The 20,064-nt window shown below is 28.4% G+C and overlaps 1 protein-coding gene and 1 long non-coding RNA gene across 2 annotated transcripts; both read left to right on the forward strand.

The window, feature by feature from the left end:
* Nucleotides 1-2,762: 2,762 nt before the first annotated feature.
* On the forward strand, nucleotides 2,763-4,682 carry LOC137829828 (LOB domain-containing protein 1-like). The gene is made up of 2 exons (XM_068636787.1): nucleotides 2,763-3,147; nucleotides 3,997-4,682. The coding sequence occupies exons 1-2, from the start codon at nucleotides 2,905-2,907 to the stop codon at nucleotides 4,354-4,356; spliced, it is 603 nt and encodes a 200-aa protein (XP_068492888.1). The 5' UTR covers nucleotides 2,763-2,904; the 3' UTR covers nucleotides 4,357-4,682.
* A 6,615-nt stretch (nucleotides 4,683-11,297) lies between these two features.
* LOC137829941 (uncharacterized) lies at nucleotides 11,298-12,663 on the forward strand. The gene is made up of 3 exons (XR_011084114.1): nucleotides 11,298-11,435; nucleotides 11,587-11,661; nucleotides 12,489-12,663. It is a non-coding gene; the product is annotated as an uncharacterized lncRNA (long non-coding RNA).
* Nucleotides 12,664-20,064: the final 7,401 nt, after the last annotated feature.

Here is a 20,064-nt window from a genome sequence, read left to right on the forward strand (position 1 = left end):
AATTTGCGATTAGTATTTGTTGAAACAAAATAATTGAGAGATATAATCGAAAGAAACAAAATGTTTTAATCCTAAACCTTTTAGTTAAACGTGGTCAATATTTCTGTACATTTATAGCAATGTACTTTTTTCGTTAACCTTAAAAAACTTGTATATTTATTTCTTATTTTTTATCTGATCATTTATCAAGTAAATAAAAAATTTAAATGCAACTGAGTACATTTTTAAAAAAAAAATTGATAACTAAATAAAATAAATAAAAACTTTGATAATAAGGACAAAAATATAAGGATTAATTACCTCTAATTTTACTTTATCTTTCTATCACATCATATCACTTGTAATATTTATATATATTTTTTCATTAGGTGTTATTTAATACTTGAGGCATTTATCTATTGTTTTTCAAACCATTAAACTCTATTCCTAATCCAAAAGTATCCAACCAAAACATTTATGATATTAAATATTGGTATGTAATAAATATTCTGCGGTGTTAGTGCTATGTGCACAACATGCTAATATCCATATATTTTATAATTTATTAACACGAAAATGGCATTTGGAAACATTTTTTTGCACATTATCTTTCCAGGGTTAAGCAAGATCCAAATTATTTAGCAAAAGTGTTAATAAAAAATATCTTGAAATTTAAGTTTAATTCAATTTTACAATTTACATTTAGTTGATAAAATTTCTAACACAATTTTATCAATTTATACGTGAAACTATATAATTATAGATAATCTGATAACAATTAAAAAACTCTTAATATGATAGGTTATAAGTTACTCTGATACTATGATACTATTTTAAGAAGTGAATTTAATATTTTAAAGAAGTGAATTTAATGTTAACTTAATCTTAACAAGAAAATCGGATTAAAATGGTGTTTAAAGCAGAGTTGTTAGTGATTCATCTCTTGGAGTTATGCGTCATGATCCTCGCACAAGTGAATAGTGTGAATAGTCAAAGTTTATGAAGATTTGGTCAAGTCTAGAGAATGTTTCTAATCACTGGCATTATAACTCGCTGCCCTGTGCCTCACGACATGTTTTTTCACTCATTTCAGCTAAGACCAACCAAAGGACTTCTCATTTATTAAGCAAGCAGAGGCATTGAGACCAACTTTTCAGTGTTGAATTCGGTAATTCAAAAGCAAACAAAGGATGAGGATGAATGACACATGTTGTAATGCTGTTCTGATACGACCATTCAACACATCATTTTTTGTTTATACATTCCTTCCCTCCCAGGATAAGTGTTCATGATCATGAAAGCCAGTAGGGACTAGCCACTTCCAATTTTGACTGCTTTTATTTGATTATACTCATTATCGAAAATTTATGTTTCTATTTGAATGCACTAAAGAAATATGATACCCATTTAGATTAAATATGAAATACAAATGTGCGGGAAAATTAAGGGTTTTTGATCATGGGTTTATTTTTTTTCTTTTTACTAAAATGGGGTCCGTTTAAAAAAAATTACAAATTTAGGCAAGTTGTGTCAATTTGGCACGACTTCATATGCACAAATCGTTCCAATTTGACACGACTCTGTCATGTCATACTGAAGTCGTACCAACTTGGCACGACTTTTGCCATGTCATATATTTTTTTTAAAAAAAAATTATTGTTTATATTTTGGGTAGTAAGTTATGTAATGTTAAAAATTAATTTGATACATAACTTTCTAAGAGTGTTAGTTTTAAGAAACAAAAAATTGGATAATCGTGTATGGATCATGTCCGCCGCCATTAAATATCAAAATATAAAAAAATTTGCATACATGAGACATTAAATATCAAAATATACTTTTTGGCTTGTGGGAAACCATGTCTGGCGGCAATGTCCTCAAGAGTTAATGACTCAAAGTTTAAATAAGTTGATTATCCAATTTTTTGTTCCTTAAAACTAACACTCTTAAAAAATTATGTATCAAATTAATTTTTAACATTACATAACTTACTACCCAATATATAAATAATAATAAAAATAAAAATTAAAAAAAATAAATATATATATATATATATATATATATGACGCGGCAGAAGTCGTGTCAAGTTGGCACGACTTTAGTATGACATGGCAGAAGTCGTACCAAGTTAGCACGACTTCAGTATGACAGGGCAGAAGTCGTGCCAAGTTGACACGACTTCAGTATGACATGGCAGAGTCGTGTCTAATTGTGACGATTTGTGCATATGAAGTCGTGCCAAATGGACACGACTTGCCTAAATTTGTAATTTTTTTAAACGGACCCTATTTTGATAAAAAGCAAAAAAAATAACCCCATCATAATCAAAATCCCAAAAATTAAATATGAAATATTTTGGGTTTTGATGGCATGGTGTAAAACTCAAGTCCAACAAAGGTGGAGAGTGAAGATGACATGTTGTTGATTCAAACATATACATGGGTTTGTTTTTCTAACTATGGGAAAGCACTTTCCACATTCCTAGACAAGTTAGGCAAACCACAAAAGATTTTGTGTGGAAAATGCAAAAGCTGGTTCCTTATGGAAGGAAATTAATTGTGGCGAATAATTTTATTTATTGTGTTTGAAAATTGTTGATTGAAGTAAAAGCGGGGCAAATCACAATCAGAATGTGTCTTGAAAACGGTATTTTCAAAGGGGAAGAGTTTTGATTCATACAATGAGCCAAATCCACAACACCTAACCAAGAAGTGGGAAACCAACTGTGACATCACTTTTTCCATCTCATGCTTCTCCTTTTCTTTATAAAAAGGATTTGGATTCAGCCTCCAATAACAAACCCCACCAAGTCACAAACCAATTCTCTTCTTTCTTTCTTTCTTTCTGTCCCTAAAACACAACACACACAACAACATAAGCAGAGAACAAACACACACAAAGGAACAAACAAGTTGAGAAACTAAGATGGAGAGCAGTGACACATACACCCCTGCTTCCTCTGCCCCACTTTCTCACTCCCCCACTTCCTCTTCTTCCTCACCACCACCTCCCACAGTTGTGATGACCCCTTGTGCTGCATGCAAGATTTTGAGGAGAAGATGTGCTGAGAAATGTGTTCTGGCACCTTATTTTCCTCCCACTGAACCTGCCAAGTTCACCATTGCTCACCGTGTCTTTGGTGCCAGCAACATCATCAAGTTCCTACAGGTACTGCTTAAAAAAACCATCACCAACACCAACAATTATCACCCTTTAAAATCTTACTTGTTTAATCCTTATATTAAAATCAAAAAACGTTTTTTCAAGATGTTTGTTTGTTTGTGCTGTCTGAAGTCAAGTTTCGATCTTGATTGTGTGTAAGATATTGCAGTACATGTTGATTAGCTTCTTCATGCATTATTAATTTCCACGAAATTAAGCAGATCATAGAGTTCCGACAAGATTTTCCTAAGGTCCACGATGAAAGGTGTTGGGAAACTCTCCACCCGACAAAGCATCCTCTGTACACACACAAATCAACAATTGGGTTACTGATACCTTCAGAAAAAATCTGTCTTTTTTCATTTTTTTTATTTGTGAAATAGAGATAACAAACATATAACATATTTCTACACATGATGTGTAAACAGATTTCTTTATAGATTCAAAACAGAAACTGCTTTATAAGAAGAAAACATGTTTGATCTTTATAAAAATGATTCCCTAATTCAGCAGAGAAACTGGAAAAGTAAACTGTACTAGAGACTAATCATGTCAAGCTCCTGACTTTAATTGTTTTTTCTAAGGTCAATGAGCATAGTGTTATAATGCCATAACAAATGCATTTTCAACCACCTAACTTTAGCAAATACCTAGAAGTGGGGTCTCAAAGCAGTGATATTTATTTAACAATCTTCTGTATTCCAAATCTTTGCCTTTAAAAAATATTGAGATCTAGAAGCAATCAACAAATACCTAATTCTAGAACCAATATATGCTTTTTTCTGATGTATTTGTCAAGGGTAGAAAAGCTTTTTCATTTTATCATCTGAAGTTTTTGTTGCATATACTTTTCAGGAACTTCCAGAGTCTCAGAGGGCTGATGCAGTGACCAGCATGGTTTATGAGGCTAGTTCAAGAATAAGAGACCCTGTTTATGGTTGTGCAGGAGCAATTTGCCAGCTCCAGAAGCAAGTGAATGAACTTCAAGCACAATTGGCAAAGTCACAAGCTGAGCTTGTCACCATGCAACTTCAGCAAGCCAATCTTGTGGCTCTAATTTGCATGGAGATGGCACAGAGTCCAGAGGAATCACCACAACAATCAGTGGACGATTTCATTTCAACTCCTCCTCACAGTGGTGGCTATCAAAGTGGCATGAACTTCTTTGAGGAGAACACTAGCCCAAACTCACTATGGGAGCCTCTTTGGACTTGAAGGAGAATCATATAAATTTTAATTCAATATATAACATATAGTATAAACATTCAGAAAATGTTCCAATGATTGTCTCCTAAGGAGAAGTTGAAGGAATCAATTAGAAGTAAATAAAAAATCTTAAGCTAATTTAATTCCATGCATGAGGAAAAGAATGTGATTGGTTCGTATGAAAAATGAACTGTTAGGAGATTTATTCACCTTGGTGACCAAGATCTCCAACTTGTTGTAACACCTAAGCAAAACATCATCATAGAAATAGTAGATGGTGTTTTATTCCATGTAATCTTTGAAGTTTAAGAGAAAGAAAATTGTTCTTCGAAGAATCTTCATTTACAGTGCTATTTTGAATTTTAATTTTTTTTTTTAGTTTCTACTATCAACTATATATAATCATCAAGATAAACACTATGTTTTGTGATTGTTCACTTCCTTGTCAAAATAGTAAATCTTCACCAATTTTGGCTTTGGATTCCTTATTTGGTTTCCATGATCTAATTTTTTTTTGTCAATCAATAGGGAACACTACACAACATAGAGATGCAAGACAACCACCAAGTAGAATACCTAGCCTCAACATGCTACCTAGCAACTAAAATACAATAAAAAAATGTTTATTGGTGTGATGATTAAGAATACGAGTTTCACTTTTGATAAGTTAATTGCTTGTTAATGATAAGCAAAGGGCAAAACATGTTCCTTTAATAGAAAAACTCATAACCAATGAGGGTAAACTTCCCTTAATAAACACAAAAATGGAAATAAACTTCTTCACAAATTAAAAGTTATTTTAATATAAGTAAAAATTATTTTTAAAAAATAATTTAAAAGGACCTTTACGAATTAATTTTAACGTATAAAAAAAGTTTTTTGTTCTTTTTTGGAAATGCTGATGAGGGAGTTTATATTCTTGTTTTGGTTACTGGTGTGTGTGTTTCTTTTTTTTAATAATATGTGTTGGTTGTGGTTAGCCAATAAACATCATCATTACAAGAAAATCAAAATCATCAAATATAAACTAATTTTAAGAGAACAAAATAATTAGTTGTAATAGTAACTAAACTAGAGACCATTTTAGAAACTAAAAAAAATTGGTTTTTGAATTAGTTTCTATTATTGTAAAATAGTTTCTAAATTGCTATTTAATTAACGACCAAAGTTTTAACTACCAATTATTTAGATTCTAAATTTAGTAGCAAAAACTTTAGTTACTAATTAGATATCAATTTAAAAACCATTTAACTAATTTAGAAACCAAACATTTATACCATTGCATATGTTGAAATAGAGAAAAACAAATTATTTAAAAAATGTTTGTTTCATTGTCAAGGTGATGACTAAGTCTCCTTCGATAGCTCTAATATTGATCCTATCTAAAAGAAATTAAAAAAAAAAATCAACAAGAAAAATCTCCTCAAGAAACATGGAAAAGTAAGAGGATGTGGTCCATAACATTGTCTCTATTATTAAAATATGGGATTATAACGATTTTTTTTCTTAGTAATTTTTTAGTATCAAGATATCAAGGTTAATATTCCTAACACTTTTAATATGTGCTCCTTAAGAAAAAAAAAACCTCTTCTATTTTGATGAAAATAATTTTCATTTGAAAACGATCTTCATTGTAGGATTTGTTGTCCTTGATCAACTATGACTCTACATCAATTATAAAATCAAACATTTTATCTTAAATTTGCCACATCTACAACACTATCACAAAAAAAGAAAAATCGATTATTTATAAATTTAAATAAAAAATAATTTATTCAGTGTGACTCCTAATTTCCCACCTTGATACAGTGATAAAAAAAACCTATATTCGAAATTTTAAATTAATGATAGTGATAATAACTAACACAAATAAATAAATAGCATGGTTAACATTTGTCTCAAGCTTAGGTTCAAAGTTTATAATAATTTATATAACAAATATATTGTAAGGTTAAAATATATTCAATGTGAAAATTATTATAAAGATACACATTTGATATGTGTTGTCACTATAGAAAAATCTTTTGAACGATCTTACAATTGGATGAGACAAATTGTCGACATTGAAACACAAATAAAAATGTTGCATTATTCAACAGCATTAAAAGAATGTTAGAAAATAGAAGCTAAAAAATAATTTCAATAAGAATGTCATCATAAATAGTTTATGCTTTTGTAAGGGAGAAAATAATTCACTTCGGTCTCAATTACTCTTCTTCAAAATAAGACTTCGCGTGTTCGATTCCAAAAAAGTTTGGAAGATTATTTAATGTTTAAATAAGTATTTGATAATGGCTTATAAAATTGATATTCATAAAGCATTTGACATTCTAAGTTATTGTCTAGTGAGAAATTTGTCAACTTCAATGAAAAATGATATATTAGATTTCAACGTGATTAAATTTTTTGGTATTAATACTCGTAGTAGTAAAGTTCTTTGTCATCTTCCTGTTAGATGAGAGTTTCCTTTACTAAATTGGGCAAAATTTAACACTGATGGGACCGCTAGGGTATCCTGGTCTTGCTACTTGTGGAAGTATTTTCCGTGTGAGTATGAGAGAGTTTATTGGTGCTTTCTCTGTGTTTCTTGAACTTCAAACTACTATGCTTGCTGAGTTTTATGAAGTTATACATGTTATGGAGGAAGCTCAAAAGATGGTGCTTACTAATGTCTGATTCTGTTTTGGTTTGTATTGCGTTTACTGTTATGACTAATGTTTCGTGAATGCTTCATAATCGATAAAATACTTGTCTTAATTGCTGTGGAAAAATCAGGTTTTGTGTTACTCATATTTTTCGTGAAGGAAAATCATATGCTGACAAGTTGGCTAACTTAGGGTTGTGAAGGAAATGCATGTGTTGATAAGTTGACTAATTTAGGATTTATTTACAAAGAACCATTTCATTGGTATAATAAGCTTTCATCTAGTATGTTCTTAAAATTCTTTATGAATATGTATAGTCTACTTATGTATCGTTTTTGTATACATATGAATTTTGGTATAGTATCCCATATTTTTGTATTTTCTTTCTTTTTTTTAATAATATTTTTTCATGTGATGACAAATGATTATTATTGTTTGAGGTGTCAGACTAGCTGAAATATCAAGTTGCACATTGATGTCTAACATAAAAGTTTTTATAAAAAAATAAAAAGTATTTGATAATATAATAAATATTATAATAATAACATATATTTATCTTAATTATTATATATGTATATTTATAAGATTTTCTTGTGTTTTTTTTACTGTTCGACCGAGATAAGACATATACCAGGATTAACATTTATACTAATTATATTTTTAATTCGTAATTTTCTAATTGAAAATTAGTATTGAAATATTTTAAAATATATAAATTTTGATTGTACGATGAGCACTAATTAAAAAACAACCGATAAAAAAAGTCAATATACTTAGATAACAAAACATAAAATTAGTTATAAGATTAATCATTATTTTTTTTAAAGTTAATGGATTGTATCGTGTAGATGTAGTTTCCTTAGATAAATTAAATATTTGGAAAAAAAGTTTAAAAATCATCACTTTATTTTATAGTGCTTTTATAATAAAAAAAACTATAAAAATGAAAAATGAATTTAACAAGACAATTCCAACAAGTAATAAAGTAATGCCAACAAGTTCCAGCACATCAAATTAGTTTGAAACTTTGAAATTGAGGGATGAAAAGTAAATTTTAAATTAAATAAAAGAAATACGAAATATTCGTTTGTCACTTTCACACTGCTAAAATTAGAAAGAGTGATAATAAAACAAAAACAAGGCACGTGCGAGTGCTGAGTTTCAGTGAGCTCTCACATGTGTCTCTCGGCCTTAAACGCGTTTCTTTGCGAATCTATTTTCAAATCACGTGCTACATACATGACCTGATTTTCCAGAAAATCATTATTAAATTTAAATATAAATAATTTTTATATTTAATAACTGTTCGGGTGTCAATAGTTCTAATATTAAAAATAATTTAAATATTTTTATTCTTTTAATATTTTGAAATTTTTTTTTTATAAATAAAGAAATTTGAACTTCAAAACACAATATTTTAAATACAGTAATTGAGTCGGATTTTTTTTCAACAAATTTGAAATTAAAATAGTAATTAAAAGACAAAATTTATCGATTTAAATTTTAACTTTTCAAATAATATTATTGCATATGCCGCGTTTACTATATTATATATATAAAAAAGCTAATTGATATTTTCAAATTAAAATGTTTAAGAATATGTATTTAATATTTTTTTAATAAAGTTTAATAAAGGAATAACTACATAGAATTATTTTTTAAAATAAAATATTATACTATAATAAAATAATAATTTATTTATATGTGAAGTTAATGCGATGGATGTCTAGGTATATTTTTTATAATTTAATTATGAATGCATATCACAAAGAAAACTTAAAAAATAAGTAGAATTTTGAAATGCATGTGCTATATTAAAAGAATCACATTTTCTGCTTTGTGTGGGAAAAGGAAACACGTTTCTTTTAGTTGACTCAAACGTGCTTCGTACAGGCTAAATCACGTCAGAATCCTGACCTATAAGTACTTTTAGTTTATTATATATTTTAATTAATTCTAAAAAAGTACTTAAAAGTGGGATTTTAAGACATGGAGTGTTCAAATTAAAAGGTTACAGCTTATGAACGCGTTGTCTAATTGCCAAAACTTTTATACTTTAAATTTTTTTTCAAAATCGTAATCCAAGTTTAAGTTTATTCTTATTAACATTAATCAGTTCATCATGTTATTACAAAGTAAACTTTAAGTCTAATTTAATTTCATAAAATCGACTTATGGAACGAGATTTACATCTAGTTATATACAATGAAATGTTCTAATTTTTAGTCGATGTGGGATCTCCAACACATGTAAATTGAGTTTAATAGAATAAAAATAATTACATAGTATTTGTTATAACCTTCTAACAAATACGGAAATATACATTATCACTTTTTTATAATACCAGCGAAAATAAATGTGCTTGTGTACGTCTATTCACATTTTTATTAAATTAAAAAAAAATTATAGTTTTATTATTTTTAAATAAATAATTAAAAATAATACCATTTAAATATCTATCAATATTGAGCGTGTGTAATTACATTAAAAAAATCATTAAATAAAAATCAATTTTATAGACAAAAAATAATTAGTTACTATAGTGATTAAATTAGAAACTATTTTAGAGACTAAAAAAATTATTAGTTTCTAAATTAGTTTATAATATTGATAAATGGTTTATAAATTGGTATCTAATTAGCTACCAATGTTTTAACTACCCATTATTTAGATTCTAAATTTGGTAGCAAAACTCTTGGTTGTTAATTAGATACCAATTTAGAAACTATTCAACAATATTATAAACTAATTTAAAAAACAATAATTTTTTTAGTTTCTAAAATGGTATCTAATTTAGTCACTATAGTAATTAATTATTTTTTGTCTCTAAAATTGGTTTCTATTTAGTGATTGTCTTGTAGTGTTAGGTTGACAAAATATCTACCAATACACAAATTCTAAACTACACATACGAAAAAAATTACAAATTAAGTTGTCAAAAATGTTTACCATACATGTTATAAATATTTACTGATTTTTCTTATCATGGTATAACCATATACTTAATTACTAGTATTTAGTGTGCAACATATTTACACAAAAAAATAAATCTAAAACCATGAATAGTCTCACTTAACTATAAGCTAAGATGAGACACACACCAAAAGTTCATTGGTTGTCCTTGGAAGTGTAGAACAAACATAAAACATGTTGAGAAACTTAACAAGGACAAGACAATGTTCATGATAACTCATACATGAACATGAACGTTGAGAGCTATAAGATTGTATTTGCACGTTCTTGTCAACTTTGAAGACAATTTAGTGATCATGCTTATGCTTGCATAGATCTTCCACCATTAATTGAACTACAAAACACATTCCCCTCTTTTGACTTGGATACCTAAATTGGCTTATTGTGCCCTAATAGAACAGAACGTGTTTCTTGCCATCTTCAAAAAAAATGGGAGCCATAGTTCTTCAAAGAAAGAATCAAACCTACTAAGGAAGGCCCCATATATAGTACTTTTTCACTATTTTTCAACCTATATATATTAATAACTTCCTTTTTTAAGGGTGTGAAAAAAATCCTTTTCCTTAATCTTGTTATCTTTAAAGTTCCACAAGTAGTGGTTCAATGATTTATGTACCCTTAGGAATAAGAAATTTTTTCTTCAAATGGTACACGAATATTTGTCAATAATCACTAAAAAAAAAATTATGAAATAAAAACTAAGTTTAGAAAAAAAAATAATTAATTGTTATAGTGACTAAATTAAATATTATTATAAAGATTAAAAAAAATTATAAATTAATTTTTATTATTATTAAATGGTTTCTAATTGATATATAATTAGCAACTAAGGTTTTTGTTACAATTGGTCGTTAAAATCTTGATAGTTAATTAGATACCAATTTAGAAATCATTTAACAATAATAAAAACTAATTTAGAAACAATTTTTTTTTAATGATATCTAATTTAGTTACTATCATAACTAATTATTTTTTTTTCTAAAATTAATTTTTATTTCATGATTTTCTTGTAGTGAATACTATAATATAATAATATATTATAAAAAATTATAAAGTTTTTATAATATATTTCTCTGTTTTTAGTCTGAATTTTTTAGACAGATTTTTACATATAATTCCACAAATTAATTATTACATCCTTTTAGAGAGTCAACCTTTTCTTATTATGAGTTATATATTTTTTTGACTTATTTTCAGGTCTTAAAGTAAGTTTTATATGTAATACAATTTCAACTTTCTAATCAATTAAATCTTTCACATGCCAATAATTGTAACAGCGTGCTTTTTTTAAAAGGAACAGAAACATTCTTCTTCACACCACAGTACCATTTTTTTTCTTTTTCTCTCTCTCCAATTATCTTCTCTCTCTTAATTTTTCTCCCAATTCTTCATCTATTTTAGAATCTGATCATACCACGCTGTAGCAGAGGAGTTAAGGAACATTTCTACCCGATCAGATTTTCAAACAGAGTAAGTTCATTTTTACTCTAAATATCCTTTGTTCTCTGTTTTTCCTTAGGATTTAGTCATCAATCTTGGTGGGGTCAGTTGAAAAGTTTAATCCTCTCAACTTATTCTATTATATACTGAATTTTTGTTCTGTTTGGATAATTTGCATTAGGCCTGTAAATCTTGAAGCTTATCCAAACGGTGGGGAATAAAATTCTAAAAGTTGCTTGGAAAGCAAGCAATTGAGGTAAGGGAAGCTAAATTTAATTTTTAATAGCACCCTAGGATAGAAGATCTGAATGCGGAAGGGACGTGGTCCCAATATTCAATTTTTCTTGCAGGGATGTTGTGTGTTTATATATATTGGGTTGTTTGTTTATATATTATTTAAATTTGTGGAAATATTCGGTTTTGATGATTTAGTATTAAAGTGTATTTTTTTTTTTATGTCAAATAGACTTTTGAATATTTTGGATCACTTTTTGAATTATATTGTATGACGAAATGGTATGGAATTGAATTCATACATTTGGGATAATGTATGAACTGATGTTAGTTGTGTATTAAATATTGATGTCGGGATAATGTATGGACTGATGTTTGTTGTGTATTAAGTATTGATGCCTATGTGGTAACAGAGATCTCCGAGCTTCACTGATGATCTAAGTCACATTGACTAAGATATCAGGTGGTGAGAAGCTGATGGGGGAGTTCATGCACACCGTGACATATGAGATGCACGGCTTGGGTTGTATTGAACTTACCCTGATCCTTTCTGTTGGATTCGCTGGTAATCTTTGGATCAGGTGTTAGTCTCTGGTAGGACTTACTTAATATGGGTCTTCCGGAAGACGTTGTTTGTTGAATATTCTGGATGTGTAGATCCATGTGAGATCTATGTGATTGTTTATTGTTGAGATTTGAAGAAAATTGAATAATTTGATAAATTGATCATGTAATTTGGTTTTCTCTTTGGATTTAAGTGTGTATATTATAAAATTCTATTTTTAGTCGCTTACCCTTGCTTTTCTTACTGTGTTTGAACTGCGATGACTGTACTATGTACCCGAGCAGATGACCATACAGGTGCAGGAGAACCTTAGAGGTTACAGAGTTTTATTTTGAGCTGTGAATATGTAAATATTTGTATTTCTATAAATCCTAATCATGTATTAGGAATATTTTGAAAAACTGTAAGCTTGTATAGAATTATGTAGAACCGGTATTGTAATAGTTATATGTAAATTATGGGGTGTTACAATAATCATTAGAAATCTCTTAGCATACAATTAAGAAAAATGGGTTACGTGTAATGTCGTAAAAAAATTATAATATTCGTACAATGTGAGCTGTCATAAAAGAAAAAAAAATGTGTAATATGTGAAATCCAATCATACTAGCTATAGTTAGTGGTAAGAAGGTGCGAGGAAGACGCTGTTGTTGAATTTAACATGATGAAAGCAAACAATTCAATAATACTTTCAATTAATTTTGGCTCGTTAAATCAAGTCCTTTGTTTCATCATCTTGTTATAAAGATAGTATTTTGTAAAAAAGATAATTATTCTTTTAGAGTTTAATATTATATTTTTTATCATATTTTTATATAGAGTGAAATTTCTACACTACTCATATCAATTCTATCGTGAAAATATATTACTAGAAAATTATTAAATAAAAATTAATTTTAAAAATAAAAAACAATTAGTGATTAATTAGATATTATTTTTAAATTTTAAAAACATTATTAGTTTTTAAAATAATTTTTTTTATTAATAAATTTTTAAATTATATCAAATTAATTAGTTAAAATTTTGATAGTTAATCAAATATCAATTTAGAAACTATTTTTTAGTAATAAAAAATATTTTTTAATATTAATAATTATTTTAGTTTATAAAATATTATTTAATTTATTTAATATAATAATTAATTATTTTTTAAAATTAATTATTATTTAATAAAATAATAATAATAATAAATAAGACTCGGTAGTATTAATGATATGATATTTCTAACAAATATATTATGATAAATATTTAATACATGTACTATCTTAAAAAATGAAATTTAAATCTAATTTAATATATTATAAAATAAAGTTTGCATTTCAGGAGTATATATTATATTTTTGGTCATATATATGTAGATGACATAAAATCTCAAATAAATATATGTTCTTCAAATTCATATTATTATTATTATAAAATACATAAAAATATGTACTAATAATAAAATTATTGATATTCTAATATTAATATAGTTGTATGATTTAATACATATGTGTGTGTATGATTTAATCAATATCTTCTACAATAATAATTAACAGTCAAGTACAGGATTGACTTTAAGTACTTAATAGTAAAATATAATCCGAGACTACATAATAAAATATTTTTAATACATTGTAGACATGAATATTTACACATCATAAACTTATTGTTTATAATTTATTGCAAGTATAATTTCTAAATAATTATTATGAAGTTTAATTTTACGTTTTATTAGCACAAATATTTTTTATATTCACAACCAATTAAAAATCATCTTATAAATGTATAGGTTTTAGAATAATTATTTTTAAAGTAACCAATTTACCATTAAATAACATTACTTAATTATTGGTATAAAAATATGATATAATGTATCTTAATTATACTAAAATGACCAACTTTAAAAATAAACGTGTCTTTCTTATTAGGTTAGGTCCGATGTTTAGTCATTTATGAATCGTTTTTTCGATTTGTTTATCTAACATTATGAAGGAACACAAGTTAATGAATCACAATCAATTAAATTTAATCATCCTTAATGACTCAATTAAGACAGAATCATGACTAGAAGTGGAGAGGTTATAATTTAGGCTATATATACTAGATTATGCTCTACAAAAACTATCATCTAATAAACAACACAATGAGTACTCACAACTTCTATTTTATATTATACTCATTATATTTTATGTTTTTATTGACTTGAGCGTCGTAACTCTCATTCCTAAAAGGATGAATCACTAAAACTTGAAGGAAGACCACTAAAAATTCATTCAAATGCTTATCGACTTCAAATTGGTTACAACACTCATCATTAATTATTTGTACAATATAGTTTTTGATAAAAAAAAAATTACATCATTCATGATCCTCTTTTTTCCTTCTATTTCTCTCTTTTTGACGTGCAAAATCAATGTAGATTAATTCTCAATCAACAATTAAGAGATAAACTACAAGATAATTAATTAGCCATTGACGAATATTAAACTTCCAAGTTCTCTGCTTTGTCATGGTGCATCCATCTAGAATGTACGAGTCAAATAACTGCACTGTTTTTCATTGGTCACTGGAAAATTTACATGTTTAAAATTCAATTTCAGGTATTTTAATCTAATATATACTTTAAGTGTACTGCATTTGATGTGCATATTTTATTAAAAGTGAAGAGATGCAACAGTTAAATTAGCCTAACTTTTGAAAATATTAAATGCTTTTGAGTACACGGTTTCGTAGTACAAAACATCACTATCACAAAAAACAATTGTAATTAATAATAATTAAGGATTACCTTACTTAGGAAAAAAAATTATTGCATAGTTAGTCAATTCATTCACGATTATTTCCAATCAAGGATACTGTTTTGGGAAAAATAAAATAAAATGAACAGGGAATAATAAGAAATATCTTATTTAATAAACTCCATATAAATTTGTATTGAAGAAACGTGAGTGGTGTTTATTAGTTTAGTATTATTTTAGTGATTTGTGCTTAGATACTATACTAGAAAAAATATCTGTTTAAAATGGATTAGTTTTGGAGTTTTTAAAATAATTTATAACCCATTTAAGTAACAATTTTATGAAAAAGAAGCACTTTGTTTTTAAATCGGTTTCTAATTAATTTTTTTAAATCGATTCTTCTCATAACGTTTAAATCAGTTTTGCTCTTATCTAATTTAAACAATAGTTTTATAAAATGCTTTTAGAAATAACCAACTAAAATTATATTTTTTTTCAAATGATTTTACCGTTATTTGTTTGTGTCTGAAACCTGAATAAAAAAAATATGATTATTTCCGGATACACTAAAGTTTATCCATATCAACAAAATATAAGGATAATATAAGGATAGTATGAAGGGGAAATTTGGACATAATCATATGAATTAAGAAAAAAAAATCATATTATTAAAACTTCATTCTTAAATGTTAAAAACAAAATAATTTTTTTTATAATAGCTTTTATGTTAGACAGATTATAAAATTTAAAATATCAATTATACTATTTATATTTCAAGTATTACACATCAAGTAACAACAATTATCTTAAAATCATACTATTTTACCATCAATATCAATAATAATAAAAAATTATTTTATTAATAAAAATGAGTGAAGACCTTCATTAATTTATTTAAAAATAAATAAATACTTATTTCCAACAAATTACAATCAAATAGTTATTTTTTTTTGCTTTCCATCATAGCCAAGACTCACCCAAATGTTACAATATACTTTTTGTCTTTTTTTAATTTATATATTTTGCTATCAAGGAGGAAAACACCTTAAATTCAGTAAATTCCAAGAAAAAATGACAAAAACAAAATGAAAAGAAACTCAAAATTAGAAAGTATAAATGTCAAATAAAAAATTAGTACCTAGCATGCATAGAAAAATATAATGTATATTTTGTCCACAACTCTAAATTAGAGAGGTTCTCAGAAGATTCCTACGAAATCCTTGTAATGAATAAAGATATTTTATACTCATGATTTTCTCTATAAATTAAACTTATATACAAATAGTCTCACTATGCTATTCTATGTTTTTATGATATTTTACCTAATCCAATGTACTTTTTTTTTAATATGTTAAGTGTGAAATATAGGAACACTTTTCACAAAAGTTAGCTTGTCTCCATTGACAATGCATTAATGTATTATACATGATTGACATCCTCATAGAATTTGTGGTCGAGATGAACCTATAAATGATAACCGAGCACATTTTAAGAATTTGGCTCAGTTACCACTTAAAGAAGCAGATTAACATAATCAAACTAATAGAAGGATTAATTCAATTATTCATCAGATTAGGGGTGATAATGTGAATTTATCTCTGGCAAAGGTTCACTTTGCGTAAAGAGTATGTACTGGTCGGTCCTGTATAAGAGGTAATTTGTGAATTTGCAAGATAGTCCGCATAAGAAATATTTTTAAAAAAATCATTAATTATAAAAAACATATTTCTATTGTTGAAAAATAAAAATAAAATTTTATTGTTGCAATTCATTCAATTAAGATAAAAATATGAATTCAAGTTCGAGGGTGTTTGAAAACTTGATTAAAAGTAATTAAAAGAAAATTACATTTATTTTCCTTATAAATGTATTAGAGTATCTTATCAAAGTTTTGTTACAAAATATTTTAATTAAGATGACTAATTGTTTAACTAAGTATCTTATTGAAATATTTTCTTTATATTATTAATTTTACTAACAAATTTCTAACAAATTTTAAATATAAGAGTTTACTTAAAACTAAATCTAGTATCACTCTTAATATTAACCCCTTTAGATGATTAAAATGAAACTTTATTTTTTTAGTACATTAAATTCAATCTTTAAAAATAAAACAAATTAAAAGTTACATTGCAATAATGAGTGAGTGGTGTATGCATGACAAACCTAAGCAAATCAACGGACTAAAATAGTTAATTTACTTCATATTTTTTTATAGGGGACTGCCTGCATTATCATCCCTAATCGGAATACCTTCGCAAAGTAGGTGTCGCCACACGTAATTCACTTCCCCTTAGTCATGATTCGATCTCTTGAACCCAATGGTCAAAAGGCTGAGTCTTGACCTAGACTGTTTCTTCCTACACCTCAATACATTCTTCTCTCACCTCCATAAATTTTCGAATTTTCAAAAATGTTCTTCTATAATATTTCAGATTACGTAATCCGGAAGTCATTTTTCAAATTTGTAATTAGCTTATGGATTACATAATCCAAAAACATTTTTTCAGATGCATGATTACTTTCCGGATTACATAATTCGGAAGTCTTATTTAGCTTATGGATTATGTAATCCAAAAGTATTTTTTCAAATGAGTTTCCGGATTACATAATATGAAAACTACTCTATGAACAGAAACAATCATCGACCTAATACCTCGGGTGGGTACAGTGGAAGGAGCCCATCAACATCCCTTTGTCGATGATATCAAGAAAGTTAAATTGCCCTCAAATGGAAAAGACTGTTTCTTCCTGCACCTCCAAAGGTTCTTCTGGCACCCCCATACACAACATGAAAATACATTTTTAACCTTCTTGTGTCACCCCCATAAAATAGCTTATGGATTATGTAATCCATACATGCATTTAAAAGAGACTTCCAACAGCAATTGGCCTGTAATCTTTAATGGAATCAGCACCCTGAACCTTTGGAATAAGAGATACCACATTACTGTTCATTCCAGGGAGAACCCAGTTTTGTTTAAAAACTGTTGAACAGCATTGCAAACATCTGTCCCAATAATTTCCCAGCAAGAATGATAGAAAACACCACCAAAACCATCAAGACCAGGAGCACTATTATCGTTAAGATTAAAAACAGCATTTTTAATTTCAGAAAAATTTGGACATTTAATCAACATCATATTCTCCTCAGAGGAAACCATCGTAGGAATATAAGTACCAATAAAATCTTCCATAGTATCAGTATCCAGAACATTAGAAATAGACTCAGCATAAAGATTTTTATAAAAATCCAAAATATGATCCTCAATGATTTTAGGATCCTCCGTAACCTCATTATCAATCCGTAAACGATGAATCCCACTAGAATTATTTCTCCTTTTGACCACCGCATGGAAAAAGCAGTATTTCGATCACCATCCTTGAACCATAACATCCTAGCCCTTTCTTTCCAAAACAAATATTGACAGTGAAGAGCATGATCAAGCTCCTCCTTAGCAATCTTTTCTTGACAGAGAAGTCCATCACTATCAGACAAACTAGCAATCTCTAAGCTTTTTTGAATACCAAGAAGGATGCCCTGCTTAAGAAGAACTCCATTATGAACATTACCAAAAGAATTTTTATTCCAGTCTCGGAGCTCAAGTTTCAACCTTTTTAACTTATGTTGCAAGAAAAACATAGGACAACCAACAACCTGATTAGCCCAAGAATCATGAATAAGCTTTAGACACGAAGTATCCTGAAGCCACATCGAAAAGAAACGAAAATTACTAACCTTCCGCAAAGAATTACTGGCAAGACTAGCAAGAATAGGGGAATGATCAGAACAATTTTTAACAAGAACCTGATAAGTACAAGATTCCCATTCATCCAGACACACTCCATTACATAAAGCCCTATCCAGTCTTCTGTGAATTCTATGCAACCCTCTCCTTCCGTTACACCAAGTATAATAAGATCCAGTAAAAGGCATACAAGAAAGATCATTAGTATTAATCCAGTCCAGGAATTCATTACAAGAAACCTGATTAGGAGCCACCCCCCCTTTACAGTCATCCGTCGAGAGCACAACATTAAAATCTCCCAGAATACACCAAGGCCCTGTGAAGAAACTAAGATCCCTCCATAAAAATCGTCTAGACAAGTATGTGTTAGCACCATAAACACATGCAAAGCTAAAACTTGTATCCTGCAGACAACAAGTTACAGAGATAAATTGATCATTAACCAATAAATTTTGGACAAGATTAGGAACCGACAAACACCAAAGCTTAGCAACTTTATTAACAATAGGAGACGTAGCCACCAAATGCATATTAACAGATTTGAAAAGGACGTCGAAAGCATTAGTGTACTGGGTTCAGCAAGAAAAACCAGGAGAGGTTTATGTAGGTTAAGTAAACTAAGCTACATCTCCACAGTTTTGTGGTTTCCCAATCCTCTGACATTCCAAAAAAATGAAGAGACCTTCATTGTAACGTTGTAGAGAGAACTGCCTTAGCAGTTTTCCTGGATTTACCAGTCCCCTTAGGTGGTCTCCCTGATTTTCTTTTAGTGCGAACTGTTTCCTCCCCATTATCACTGTCATCCTCCTCCATGTCATTAGAGTCAGCCCAAAATTTTGAAACAACCTGATTTTCAATATGATCAGAATTAATTCCAACAATGGTAGGCAGAATAGTTGACGCTCCAATATGAGAATCACCTCCCACATCTGTAGTTTCCAAACCATCAAGAGAAGAAAAGTGATTTTGAAGGACCAACGATATTGCTTTAACATCCCCAAGATATGTAGCCTTCCGAGGGGAGGTATGAGGCGATTGAGATGGTACAGTCACAATAGCAGAGACCTCCACATTAGGAACTGGTGCATTAGTATCCGCATGTGATTTAACCTTCCGAGGAGAGGTAGTACGCAACGGAGATGGTACAATCACAGGAACACATACCTCCACATGATGATCATCAATAAAAGTTGTTGAATTTGACTCTGAGTCCTTAGCTTGCATAACAGCAAGTGAATCCAAAGTGGGAGTGGACAACCCCTGCTTGGGTGAGGACCTATCATGATCTGAAGCATCCTCAAGAGGAGGCATATCTGCAAAATAATCCTCCCCTCCACCTGTTTCGTCAACTTTCAACTTATCAATAAGGCCTTCCACGAGTTTTGTCTCTG

The sequence above is a fragment of the Phaseolus vulgaris genome, chromosome 11 (genome assembly GCF_000499845.2).
Source record: "Phaseolus vulgaris cultivar G19833 chromosome 11, P. vulgaris v2.0, whole genome shotgun sequence".
NCBI lineage: Eukaryota > Viridiplantae > Streptophyta > Magnoliopsida > Fabales > Fabaceae > Phaseolus > Phaseolus vulgaris.

Coding starts and splice junctions, on each gene's coding strand:
- LOC137829828 (XM_068636787.1), top strand. CDS start 2,905: ATGGAGAGCAGTGACACATACACCCCTGCTTCCTCTGCCCCACTTTCT. Junction 3,148..3,996: donor ACATCATCAAGTTCCTACAG/GTACTGCTTAAA, acceptor TATACTTTTCAG/GAACTTCCAGAGTCTCAGAG.